Source organism: Dysidea avara, chromosome 10, assembly GCF_963678975.1.
Source record: "Dysidea avara chromosome 10, odDysAvar1.4, whole genome shotgun sequence".
In the NCBI taxonomy this organism is placed as follows: domain Eukaryota; kingdom Metazoa; phylum Porifera; class Demospongiae; order Dictyoceratida; family Dysideidae; genus Dysidea; species Dysidea avara.
The window spans coordinates 18,579,130-18,592,430 of record NC_089281.1 but is presented as its reverse complement, the minus strand read 5'-3'; the positions used below and the strand labels follow the sequence as shown (position 1 = coordinate 18,592,430).

At 36.7% G+C, this 13,301-nt stretch overlaps 1 protein-coding gene across 4 annotated transcripts in view; it reads left to right on the top strand.

Annotated features, from left to right (window-relative positions):
• The window catches only part of LOC136236553 (UBX domain-containing protein 4-like), a 198,568-nt gene that overhangs the window by 11,689 nt on the left and 173,578 nt on the right, over positions 1-13,301 (top strand). Inside the window, exons 5-11 of one of the 4 annotated variants that reach the window (XM_066026765.1) lie at positions 265-309; positions 978-1,006; positions 2,894-3,018; positions 3,069-3,162; positions 5,722-5,747; positions 7,532-7,610; positions 8,206-8,469. In XM_066026765.1, the coding sequence (XP_065882837.1) occupies positions 290-309; positions 978-1,006; positions 2,894-3,018; positions 3,069-3,162; positions 5,722-5,747; positions 7,532-7,610; positions 8,206-8,240 (408 nt within the window). In that variant the 5' untranslated portion in view covers positions 265-289 and the 3' untranslated portion in view covers positions 8,241-8,469. Of the gene's footprint in view, positions 1-264; positions 310-977; positions 1,007-2,893; positions 3,019-3,068; positions 3,169-5,721; positions 5,748-7,531; positions 7,611-8,205; positions 8,470-13,301 lie in introns of those variants that run through there. The other 3 variants (XM_066026764.1, XM_066026766.1, XM_066026767.1) reach the window with 3 other exon arrangements.

The following is a 13,301-nucleotide window of genomic DNA, read 5'->3' as shown; positions in this document are numbered from 1 at the left end:
ATCAGTCAATTAGTCAGTAGAAAATTCTGTTAAATAAATAATTTTTTAAATTCTGTAGCAACTTGTTGAAAGCGTTTTGGGTCGATCTGAAAGTTTGTTTGGGCTTAGTATTACCTAACCAATACTGTCTCATCGTTGTCAGGGAAAATTGAGGCTGGTTTTTTGGTGATATTATTCCGTAGGCCACGCCTACTCCTTTGTGGTCCCTACTATACTGTAACCATTGTACTGTATAATAGTGTTATGTAAGAGTGTGTATTGTAGGTTACCAAGGTGATCTTGTGAAGCAATGGAGCTAAATTCAGAAAGGTATTTTTGTTAACTTATTTGTTGTTTTGTTGTTAATTAAGCACTACCAAGAGTTCATGAATTCTTGGTACTACTTAGAAATAATAAATACTTTAGGTTTAAGGAAGAAAATCCATCCCTCCTGGAGGAAGACTGAGTGTGGCCCCGACTAGACATTGGGTGACCTGCAGTTCGAATCCTGGGGTTGGAGGGATTTTTTTCCTTACTTTGGCCCCTTTTCTGTTACACCATATCAGTCAGTCAGTAAGTCAAGTCATTAGGTCTAAGTCCCTGAAATTAGGTTAGGTAATCCTATGGCTGCAGCACATGTTGCTGTCAGACCTTCATAAAGTGCTAATAATAATAATAATAAAATAATTAAATGTAATTCAAATAAACCGCTTTAAACCAAACTCATAAAAATATCATCTTGGCTATTTTATGGTTTGTCTACTGTGTTAACTTTGCACAATAATTCTCTGGACAAAATTTTAAGACTGCTCTTCACTTTTAAGGATATGTATTCAAATGTCCATAGAACTCATCAAGAAAGGCAATCTCAAAGCCTTGTATTTCAAACTGGTTTCTTCACAGCTAAGCTCACACACGCAACACACACACACACACACACACGCACAACACACACACAACACATGGTTGTTTTTGTTATTGTTTTGTTTTATTTATAGTCCACCGTTCACCAGTTTTGCTGATCTCTGTATCCTTCAATCTTGTACTCTACCATTATAATGTTGTACTCTCTAACTCCATTATTTGTGACCTGAATTAATCGTGCGCCTGTTTCAAATGTTAAGCAATCATAGTATGTGATTGCTATACGTTACAATGTCAATATCATACAGAGTTGTATAACTTACATATCTATTAGTAGGAAAATCCATTACTTGGCAAGTTTTATCTTATGTACATGTTTTTTCCTATGATCAGAGCTAAAGTGAAGACCATATATAGTCAGTGATGTAATTACAACGTGACATAACTTGTGTCTTGTCTCTCTTAACACTGACATTAAATACAAACATAGCGGTACTATGGGCAGGAGCAGATCTAGGGTTTGGCAAGGGGGGGGGGGGGTGCACCAAGGTACGTAGTAGACATATGGAGCAGGGTGATATGCCCCCAGAAGCTTATATGTTTCAGGACTGAAATTTTTGATGTAGAACAGTTTTATGCACAATTATGTAATAAGTGATCAAGAGTTGTAGGGATCAGTGACAGTCATAAGTAGTTCAGTTAGCTATGAGCCAACTGTCATATACCGTAGGATGGTATCATGTATACGTACATATTTTCCAGGTACATAATTTTTGTGGATTGACAAATTTCAGTATTTCCACAGTTTTATTTTCGAGGATCACTTGTTTTTCACTGATGTTACCTATTTAAAAGCATAGAGCTAACCCTGACAGTCATTAATTTCGATGATGAAAATTTCGTGGGCAGCCAAGCAACCGTTAAATCTGCAAAAGTTACGTCCCTTGAAAATTTGTACCTATAAGGTACAAAAGACCATGTGCATTTGAAAAATTCCTAGCTGGCTATTAGTGGCTAATTGTGCCCATGGGATGGTGTTGTAGATGATATACACTCGGCAACTATAAGATTCCTAATGTTACATGTGGTGGCTTTTCTATTAGAGTATTTGACTGACTATTCTATTAGAGTATCTTGATCTTGTTTTTAAAAAGTTTTTTTTTAGGGGGGGGGGAGGGTGAGGAGAAAGGGCATTTGCCACTCCATCCTCTTTCCTTGGATCTGTCACTGATGCGGTTATCCAAACATGCGGTTCAATAATCAGATAACTGAATTTGCTAGGATAAAAGTGTCCATCCATTTATAGACAGAATTCCTTCAGCCATTAATAAAACACACTTACTACTACAGAACCTACACAGCATCATCAGTTAGTGAAATTTTTTAATAGAACAATCATTTCTAGTTTTGGATAATGAGTTAATGCTGTAATGAAATCAGACTTCATTACAAAACAAGTGTTCAAATGATTTTAACAGTTAGCATGTGTTTTACCCAATGCATTCTACTGAAAAATGTGCATATTTGTCAGGTTATTGCAGGTGTGTTCTGGCACATTATATTAAAAACAAGGGATTATCCATTTTAATAAGATGTGTATCAATAATTGTGATACGTAGTATAAGATCACAAAAATTTGTTCTACCAAAACATCAATCAGAAGTTCAGAAGCCATCCTTGTATTGTATTTGTATCACAACTGGTTTGAATGTGCCTTCAAAATGCTTTTCATAAGTATTCTAATATTTTTAATGAATTTTCAACTGACTGCCCAACTAACTGATGCCTTCGTGGCCAACGTTACTGGTTTGATTATTAAAGGCTCAGACTAATAGTAGAGGTGTTATTGGAATGAAGCAATGTTAGGTACAGTACCATTTTATCAGGAAACTCATAGTGAGTAATGTGGCGTTACTAAATCCCTTTTAGTGTGTTAAGTTATAAGAGTTTGTACATCTGTTTGTTGGCATCCAATATATTGGACATAGCCACTAGTAGCTGGTGTTGTATTGTTGCTGTAATGACATGACCTTAACTGAAGATTGTTCAGATCCTGTGGTACTGCTGCCATCAATGTTCATTATTGGTCACCATGGGATACCAATGAATATCATATATGGTAGTAAGAATATTACTACTAGTGAGTTAGCAATGAAGACCACCAGATCCATTGAGGTGAGCATGTGGTGTCATACGATGTCATCTTAGTAGTAATGTTACCATAGTTACGCAGAAGTGGAGAGACTAGTCCACTAGCAAGGCGGAGGTCTCAATGTGTGACTTATACTAAACCAAAAGAATTAGGACATCACCCTCACTGTGAGTGTATGTTGAAATTGTATAGTAATCTTTGTATGTGCATGTACATGTGTGCATGTCTGTGTATAAAGTTCCAGGTCCTATGACCAGTTATGCCAAATTGTTTCCATGGGCAAGAAACTTGACTCACATTTCTCCAGCCTACCCAGCTGTATATAATGGGGATCTGGTGTCAACTGGGCCCACCCAGATATAGCATCAACATTTGGGTACTTGGTGCTAACTGGGAAAATAAATGTCTAGCTGTCCTTGTTTTGCATAGTGGTGTTTAGGTCAGTGTAAAACTTTGAGTTCCTGTCCTGAGGATTGCCTGTACAAGACTTGAGTGTGTGAGTGGTGCAAATCAAGGCATTCCAGTGCTGGCTGGCTAGGTGGCAGTAACTGTGTTTTGTATGGCTGCTGGAGGCTTTGGTTTTTGTTGTGCGCAGGCGTGTGTTGTGTGCGTGCGTGCGTGCGTGCGTGCGTGCGTACGTGCGTGTGTGTGTGGCAGTGTAGTTAATGAACCCCTATCCCTGTCCATGTTCAAGCAGGGTCAAGGTTAAGTTGACTGCTATTGTTTGTCACCTATCCACCACCCTCCTGGAGGTCATCTTGCTTGGCCTATGTAAATAAAATTATGTTAGTGTGTACGTACGTATGTATGTTTGGTTGTGCTCTTACTGTATTGACGAAATAAACACTGTCCTGAGTACTTTACGTATATCGGGAATCATTCGCGGAAGAAAAAAATTCATGAATTTTGCGATTTTAGGTGCATTCGCGAATATTTTCTTGCATAAGTTTTCCTAGAATTAAAATTTTTTTGATGAAATGCCTCTTTGAAAAGCCACGCTCCTTTACAATTTTATGCGTACTTATCATTCCATGCAACATTCATATAGTGAAAGTGATTGTGCGGCTAAGTAGCACTACGTTACCGTACGCTACAGTGAGTGCTACAGTGAGCGCTACAGTGAGTGCTACAGTGAGAGCTACAGTGAGTGCTACAGTGAGCGCTACAGTGAGTGCTACAGTGAGCGCTACAGTGAGTGCTACAGTGAGTGCTACAGTGAGCGCTACAGTGAGTGCTACAGTGAGTGCTACAGTGAGCGCTACAGTGAGTGCTACAGTGAGTGCTACAGTGATCGCTACAGTGAGTGCTACAGTGAGTGCTACAGTGATCGCTACAGTGAGTGCTACAGTGAGCGCTACAGTGATCGCTACAGTGAGTGCTACAGTGAGTGCTACAGTGATCGCTACAGTGAGTGCTACAGTGAGTGCTACAGTGAGTGCTACAGGGAGTGCTACAGTGATCGCTACAGTGAGTGCTACAGTGAGTGCTACAGTGATCGCTACAGTGAGTGCTACAGTGAGCGCTACAGTGATCGCTACAGTGAGTGCTACAGTGAGTGCTACAGTGATCGCTACAGTGAGTGCTACAGTGAGTGCTACAGGGAGTGCTACAGTGAGCGCTACAGTGAGTGCTACAGTGAGTGCTACAGTGATCGCTACAGTGAGTGCTACAGTGAGTGCTACAGTGATCGCTACAGTGAGTGCTACAGTGAGTGCTACAGTGAGCGCTACAGTGAGCGCTACAGTGAGTGCTACAGGGAGTGCTACAGTGAGTGCTACATTGAGTGCTACAGTGAGTGCTACAGTGATCGCTACAGTGAGTGCTACAGTGAGTGCTACAGTGAGTGCTACAGTGAGCGCTACAGTGAGTGCTACAGTGAGCGCTACAGTGAGTGCTACAGCGAGCGTTACAGTGAGTGCTACAGTGAGCGCTACAGTCAGGCACAACATTAACACCATGTAATTCGAACAGAGAGTGATAGTAGCTAAGCGACAGTGAAAGGAAACTGGTATTGCTCATGCAAGAAAAATGGGATAAATATAATTACAGCCAGGCGATTCACTGTGCTGTGTTGACTTAGTCCCTCGCCCAGGCTAGGCGTGCCTTTTGTCCACATCTTATTGTGAGCGATAATAGTCTACCTGCTTCTCTGGGCACCGCAAATCAGTAATCTACATAGCATGTCACGGTTGAGCGCGTGCATCCATGACAAACCTGTTGTAGGCGCACGCCCAATTTTTAAGTTAGTTTACACAACAAATCGTGAATGTTTTCTCACGAATAAAGAAAGAATAGACCATTCGCAAAAATTTCTTCCGCGAATAATTCCCATTATACAGTATATAAGGAAACTCGTCCTGGGAGAGGCTAGGGGACTCATGGATGCAAGCCAAATATCTTCCTGTAGGGCATCCAGACAGTCTCATATTAATTGTGTGTAGGAAATTGTGTGTTACTATTAGTTGATCTACAGCTCGTTTGCTTTCCTCTAAAGGGTGCACATGTGTTGGAGTTATTAGCCTGTGATAAAGGCTTTGAGAACACTTTCCATTATATGGTTACATCAAGGAATTATCCTATTGTATATATACATATGTAAAGCCCAGATTTAGTTTCTTACTTTCGATTCCAGAGTGGTACCCATTGTTTCAATAAATCACAGACGTGCACTATTTTGAATCTATCAATGGATACATACATTAATAATGTAATCTGCTCCTTTCTAGCAACAGAAATAGACCTCAGAGATCAGGTAGGTACCATGATGTCTATGTCTGTAGGTAATACTTCTTATTGTGTTTTAAATATTGCACAAACTGGTTTAGGGGCTTGCTATTACAAAATTTCTTCTTACCTACAAATATTAATGATTATGATGATAAATGGTTGAGCTATGATGGTTAACCTATAAACTGACTAATTCCTTTAAAGTCATTCCTTTAGGCGGTTTACTTTGTAGGTGTGACAAAATGGCTGTCTTTTTTTACAAGTGATACCATCTGTAACATTTAAGACCAGATTTCACCTCAATTTTGCCTTTAATTGATGCCAGCAATCAAGAGTTGCCCATTTGTGTTTTATAAGGTGTGCAGAAAGTAGAGCTGTGCGATACTATTGGTACCACCCGGTATTGTGATACCAAGCTACTGCAGGATTTGGTATTGTAGGTATCGATCTAGCAAAATAACCAGATTTTGGGCCACATTTTCAATTGATTCAAGTCAAACTTTTTTCATAGGACCCTATTAATATGATAGATAGTTTGCATCTTCATGTACTAAATTATAAAAAGGCCAGATTTTATCTGAACGTTATAGCTTGGTTATCTCATGTAGGACACATCATGTGTAGTATCAATACCTAAAATATTATTGTGATACCCTAAGTATGGTATCATGATATGCTAACTTAAGGTGGCGGTTACCTGGAAGTCGTGGTTTTGAAGCCATTGCAAACGAAGCCATACGTCCTGCCACAAAAATTCATTTATTGCGTAATGTGATAGTGTTTACGTAATAATTAAAATGGCAGCTGCGCGTACTAAGGCCCACTGCCTTGTAACAAGAAGAAATTTGTTACCATTATGTGAGTATTATTAAAGAAGACATTCACTAAAGTAAGTAGAGTAGTTTAGAAGCTTTGTTCACGGGGATTCGGATGGTTCGCGCGAAACTCAGGTGGCATACGTCATTTGTGGTTTTGTATGGTATGCTAAAGTGTTAGTGCAACTTTCTGCGTCAGTTTTTTCTTGTATACTAGTGAGGGAGACCTCTGTATTAGCGTAAAATAAGCGATTGGTTATTGTAGCAGGGCCGCATGTCGAGAAAAAAAGATTTTTGTACTTCCTGTCGATGTTACAGCAGGTTTTAGGTCCCTTCGCGGTGGCCAAAAGGGTTACAAAATCCCATAGCTGTGTTTCAGCATGGCATAGGCTGAAGTTGTGTTGATTTCGCCCTGCTTATGCTGCTAAAGAATAGATTACACGTTTACTTCGCCATAATGTGCAACAAGCTTTGCATAAACTGACGCCGAAAATATTTTTGCATGCTCTTTACAATCGGCTCTATAGCCTTATGGTTCAGCATCTAATGGCCGTACAAGTCATTATGTAGGTAGAGGAAGAGCTGGGCTACAATGTAACGGTGTTTGCCTTCGCGTAGCTCTACAAATGTGTTCACAACTGAATTTTAAAAATATCCTTCAAACCGGAAATTGTGAGGTAACCGCCACCTTAAGGTCGTATCGTACAGCTATAGCAAAAAGCAGAAAACAGTCCTCAGAAAAATGAAAATAAAACAAAGAAATTAGGAGGACTTGTGTTTTACGAAAGCAAAAAGTAATTTGGTTAAATTGGATGTGTGAAGTGCCAAAAGTGACAGGCAGCTATAATGCAAAAATTGTGTGCTTACAATGACTATGTATGCCTAAAAACTCATTTTCTTTCTTCCTGTCTATATACCCACAGTATGACATGCCAACTTTCTTGGTTGCACAACACACTGCTGTGTGTCTTGATCATTACTGTGTTATGTGCAGGTGAACCATGTAAGGAGACCACAACAACAAGTTGTTAGCAATCCTACACCTCCAGCCAAGACTGCTACTGCTACTACAGGTCACCATAACAGATTACTAGTGTAGTTGAGTATTGTACTGTATCTATGTGTATCAAAACAACTACCAGTAACAAAATGCGAGGTGTAAAATGGATAGTTTTTAAAAGTTATCATTTCAAAAATGGTGACCAAGAAATGGCTACATAGGTATTGTTGCTTGTATTAGTGATCAGTGTCATTGGTTGGCTACCACTTTTGATATGTAGTGTAACTGTTGCGGTTGCCTTGTATAGTGGCTATAAATGCAATAATGGCTACCAAAGAATTTATTTATCATTTGTTTGGCTGAATGTACAATGAATTGAAAGATGGTAGTCAGTTACAAATTTCTTTTGCTAGTGATATCACGTGAGAAAGAGCCAATCAGATACATGTACTTCGTAAAAAAAATTGAATAGTGTGGCCATCTATCATTGGTTGTTTTTCACTCGAGTCCCACTTGGAATTTTACACAACTGACAACTGACATGCAATCAACTGTAACTATCATCTAATTTTTTTTTTTTTTAAAGCCACCCACCTACAATACAGTTATGAATGCCTTCCAAGAGTACACATGTGTCTTACAGTGTTATGACAAAATGTCTATGGTAGGTCTGATAATGCATGGAGGAAGAGAGGAAATGTGACATCCTTCAGGCAAGAGGATGATGATGATGATGATGATGACCTCAACAACAATAATGTGATAACATCACACATGAAGTGTTGTATCAACTCTTGCTTTGATGTTCAAACTACGCAGCTTTCATCTTTGCACAGATTATAAGTAGCTATGGTTGTACCGTAACTTGCTTTTTTTTCATTGTAAAATAATATTTAAACTTGTACGAAAACTTCTTTCACTGAAATTTTTACGTAAGATTGAAATACTTTAATAGAGCAGTCAATCACGTAAGTCATATGTAGTCATAGGAAAATATTGTAACACAAAAATTTTTGTCACGAAAATTTCTTGCATGAATGTAAAACAAATTATGGCAGACCAAGGACTGGATTCGATTGAGAATGTAAATTATTCAGCATAATATGTGGATAGTAGGGCTGAGCGATATTGTCATTTTAACAATACACATATCACGATATTTTGAAAGTATCAATATCATGATATTTTAATTTTGTAACTATCGTGATGTTATGTCTGTAAAAAAAACATTTGTTATTCAATAATTGACTAGGATTCCTTGTAACAGCTCAAGCCCACCTAGCCATATTAATTACCCCTGCCCAGAGGTGTGAACATCATTACATAACTTCAAAGCATGTGTTACAATAACTATTGCTGTAAACAATGATGATAGCGGCTGTATGTAGCACCTATAAAGGTTCCCTGTAGAAATGCCGAACATAAGCAATTGAACTATGTGTAAGTATCGTGAAGTATTCACTACCATGATTAATATCGGTATAGTATCAATTGTGATACCAAAATGGCAGTGTCGTTCATCTCTAATGGATATGTTATCTTACTAATAATGCCATGCATAGTGTGAATCCTTTTCTGTGATGTTGTGGGAAAAGAACATAATTCTAATAGAACAATCTGTGGCTAACAGATTTCAGGCATACAGTAACTTAAACTGTTTTTATTTAAACATATAAGACGGAGCGTGCAATTGAACAACTTTTTCATGGGATTGTCTTTCAGTTGCTCACATGCAAAAGTTAACATTCTTTTAGAAAGTATCACTTTATTAGTAACTATGGTAACTATAACAAAAATATCAATTTTATATAGCACTACAGCATATATAAATAATAATGCTGGTACCTACTGTGGCATAGAGAATGATGTATGGTGCATCAATGAACTACTGTTTTTGTTTTTTTGTGCTTAAAGGTATAAACTTTTGCCATCCCTGGTTAAAATGAACAATTGCAAGTGCCAGGCAATACATTGCCACATTAAAAGTTAACTGAAATTCCTCACTGGTTATTTGGAATCTATTTTCATTTTTAAAAAGGATATTGTTCTGTAGGATGTTTGTCTTACCCATTATGGCATCAATGAAATTTGATAGGCAATAACCTGTATGTGAGAGGAGTACGTAACGTAACAAGTTACTTATATATAGACAATTTTTCTTTAAACATGCTCTGAGGGTTATTTTACAAGACACCCCAGCAGGGATATCAATGTTAAGATTTCAAAATTATGAAAAGATGAAATTGCAATTATTAGTGTCTAAATTTAAAAAAGTTTCCTTAGAATCATTGTTGCAATATGTCAGAAAGTGAAGTTAATTGAGGTTCTTTTATGGTAAAATTCAGAGTCTCAAAATTGCTCTAATGCTTTCAGGAATTCCCCAATTGTTTATGCTCTTCAGATGTTCCTATTATGGTTGCATTATGCTCCTAGGTTAGCAACATTTCTTACAATTATTTTGGAACATTATAATCAGTGAATGCTCTATTAGAGTATTTCGCTACAAAGTGACTGTTCTATTTGAGAGTATCGATCTAAGGAACCTATGGAAGTGTAAAGATGATTATTTGCATGGCATCCCTATTACTGTTAGACTTGTACATGCACTTACAGGTCAAGATATTTATGTTAATAGTTTAGAATACGTATGTATCTATAAAATCACCTTAGGAAAGAGTTTTATGTAGAATTGGTGTACAAGAATAGAAGTACAACATTTGATGACATTTTAAACATTTCTGAAGCTGGTTACTTACATGTACGTCAGATTTATGACATAATTGGCTTCACAGTCAAGGTTGATATACTCTTTACTGAGAAATCTATTTATGCCATTTTGGTCCAGGTATGCATGCAGTGATACTGTTCTATGATTTTAATTTGTATTCCAATGTTTAAAGTTAAGGCACTTTGAGTGATACACAATTATAGCTAACCTCCGGGCCAAGCTGAAACTAGCCATGTTAGAAAGGCTTTGTTACTGTATGAGCTAAAAAAAATTGTGGAACAAAATTTTCACAAATTTCATGAGTGATGACAAATTTGTGAAAATGTAATTGTGATTATGAATGAATGTGGTTGAGGTTATTATTTTGCTAGGCTGCACAATCTAGAATTTCATGAATAAAATTGTGAAAATCATTTTTTTTACATGATTTTGTTCATTCCTTGATTCTGCCTATATGGTATAATAACAGGTTTGAATGGCAACAATTAAAATGAAAGTATGTCACATAATCACCAAATGCTTATTAATTTGCAACATTCAAATATCAAAGAATATGCTTTACAGATTTATTAACAGCACAAATATGGAGAGACAAACTATACCTTGGAGCTATGTCAATAAAATTTATATTATGGCCATATAATTATAGTCTTTGGTTGGTTTTTTATTTATGTAGCACAACAGTAGGATTAATCTATGAAATGTTTTAAAGATATACTGTATTCACTTTTATTCTCCTGCAGACTATACAGAGTGATCACCCTTCTGTACTGGTTAATCTGTTAGTCTGTTGCACTCAGTGCATATCACTGCATATAGTTTTCCATAATAGTACAAAATTGTGGAATGATGGATATGTATAGTATCAAGTTACATCATTTTATTTAAGTAGTCTGGTTTAATAACTGTATAAATTTTCAGGCTACAGTATAATATACAGTACATGTACACTTAAGTACCTGTGTACTCAACAGCTGGATATAGCTGCACATGTACGATTAATTGATTGCAAAGTTACTTATATGTTTCTGGTCCTACGAATTCCCCAAAATTGACCAGGTGACCAGGCTTTTTTTTGCAACTTTTTGATGTGGTACAGTACACTATGACATAACAGTACATGGAAATTATAGGGGAAAACAAAGTTATTGTATAAAGTTAGTGCATCTATATAAAGAAGGAGTGTTTACAAGACATGAAAACCTTCAACAGAGATAAAATATTACAAATTATTGTATGGTGATTGCACAATTCATTCAGCAAAAAATGACCAGGAAGGGAACCAGAAACATATAATTCACTTTTCATGGCCTTATAGAAAATTAATATACCATGAAACTGGTCTAAAATATCTACCTTAGTGTCATTTTGTTGTGGTATGTAGATAGACAAATAGCTGCATTAGACAAGCAGGCTCTGACTATGCAAAACAGTTCTTAGTTTGCTGTTCCAGTGTCCCTGGTATGGAGAGGTGGTCTCTTTACACAGGTGGCTACTAAGACAGGGTCCATTATATAACTGTACAACAATTACTCAGGATGTAATGTGTTAGAACTACTGTATGTGAAACACTGTAGTATACATACAACTATCATTTATACGTGATGTGTATGGGCAGGAAAGACTATAACTTTTGGATAGAGAAAACTACAGATTTTCTGTAAGCATCAACTTACTATTTAGAGTAAAAACATTAATTTTGCACCAAGTTTGTGGATTTTGAATTATGTATAAGTGAAATAGAGAAAAAACTACCAATTTCTAAGTATAAAATTAGACATAAAGGTCACCAAAGGTCAAATCTGAGGTGGCTCCCAATCTGAAAATGACCTTTATGGTATATACAAACTATGTACCAAGTTTCATGCTTTTATAAAAAAGTGCACAAAACTTACTTTTTTTTAGGCTAAGGAGCTCTACTTCCACTTGAGCATGGAGAATGATGTATACAGTACACCAATGAACTACTGTTTTTGTGCTTTAGTGATATGAACATTTTGCCATCATTATATCAATGAAGTTTTAATAGGCGATCACCTTTGGGATGAGCACCTATGCAAGTTATTAAAAACAGACATTTTCTTTAAATCTAAAAGGTAATATTCTACTATTTGAGTGCTTTTTTACAAGATGCAGTGGTCCCTCCATTATCCAAATTCATTGGGCCCTAGGTGTGTTTAGATAATGGTTACGTTTGGTAAAAACATTTTAAGATTTGTCAAATACTCTAATAGAATATACACTTTAGACAAATACTCCAATAGAACAGTCACTTCCACAGTTCGGATAAAAGAACATTCAGGGACCACTGTACCCAGGGATATCAACATTACAAAAGAAAATATCAAAGTACAATTAGTGTCAAAATAAAAGAGTTTCCTTAGAAACCATTATTGTTGCAATATGTCAGAAGATGAAGTTGGTTGAGATATATACCGTAATGGTATCTCAACCAACTTCAAGTCCATGATGATATGTGCAATATGCTTTATCAGATCAGTTATTACAAAATGCATGTGTAAAGACATGTTTTTCAAAGTACATAATACACATGCCTTATTGCATTGTGTGTTTTTGGAATATAATAAAGTTGACTGCTTGCAGAAAATTAATTTTAGAGTAGCTATATAGATGATGTGAGCATATTTCCCACAAGCCTACAGACTAGTTTCATTTAAATTTTTCTAGAAAAAACACAATAGCAGCAGTAAACTTTAGCCCTAATTTCACTGTGAAAAGTTGTAATTGCAATTTTATAGTCTGGAGTATGAAATGCAGTTGCTTAGCAACAGTTGCTAAGGTATGTTGCTATGATCCAAAATGCTTATAACCTGGTTGTTAAGGTTACCATGTTGGTAGTTGTCTAGCAATGGTTGCTATGGGCTATTTTGATTTGGTTCTCTATTTGAGCCATAGCAACCAGACCCTAACAACCATTGTTTGGCAACCAAAGTACGAGTATGGTATTAACTTGACATAGTATTGGTAGCAGTGAAATTTGTACTAGTAATAGCATGGGTAGCAGTGAAATTTGAG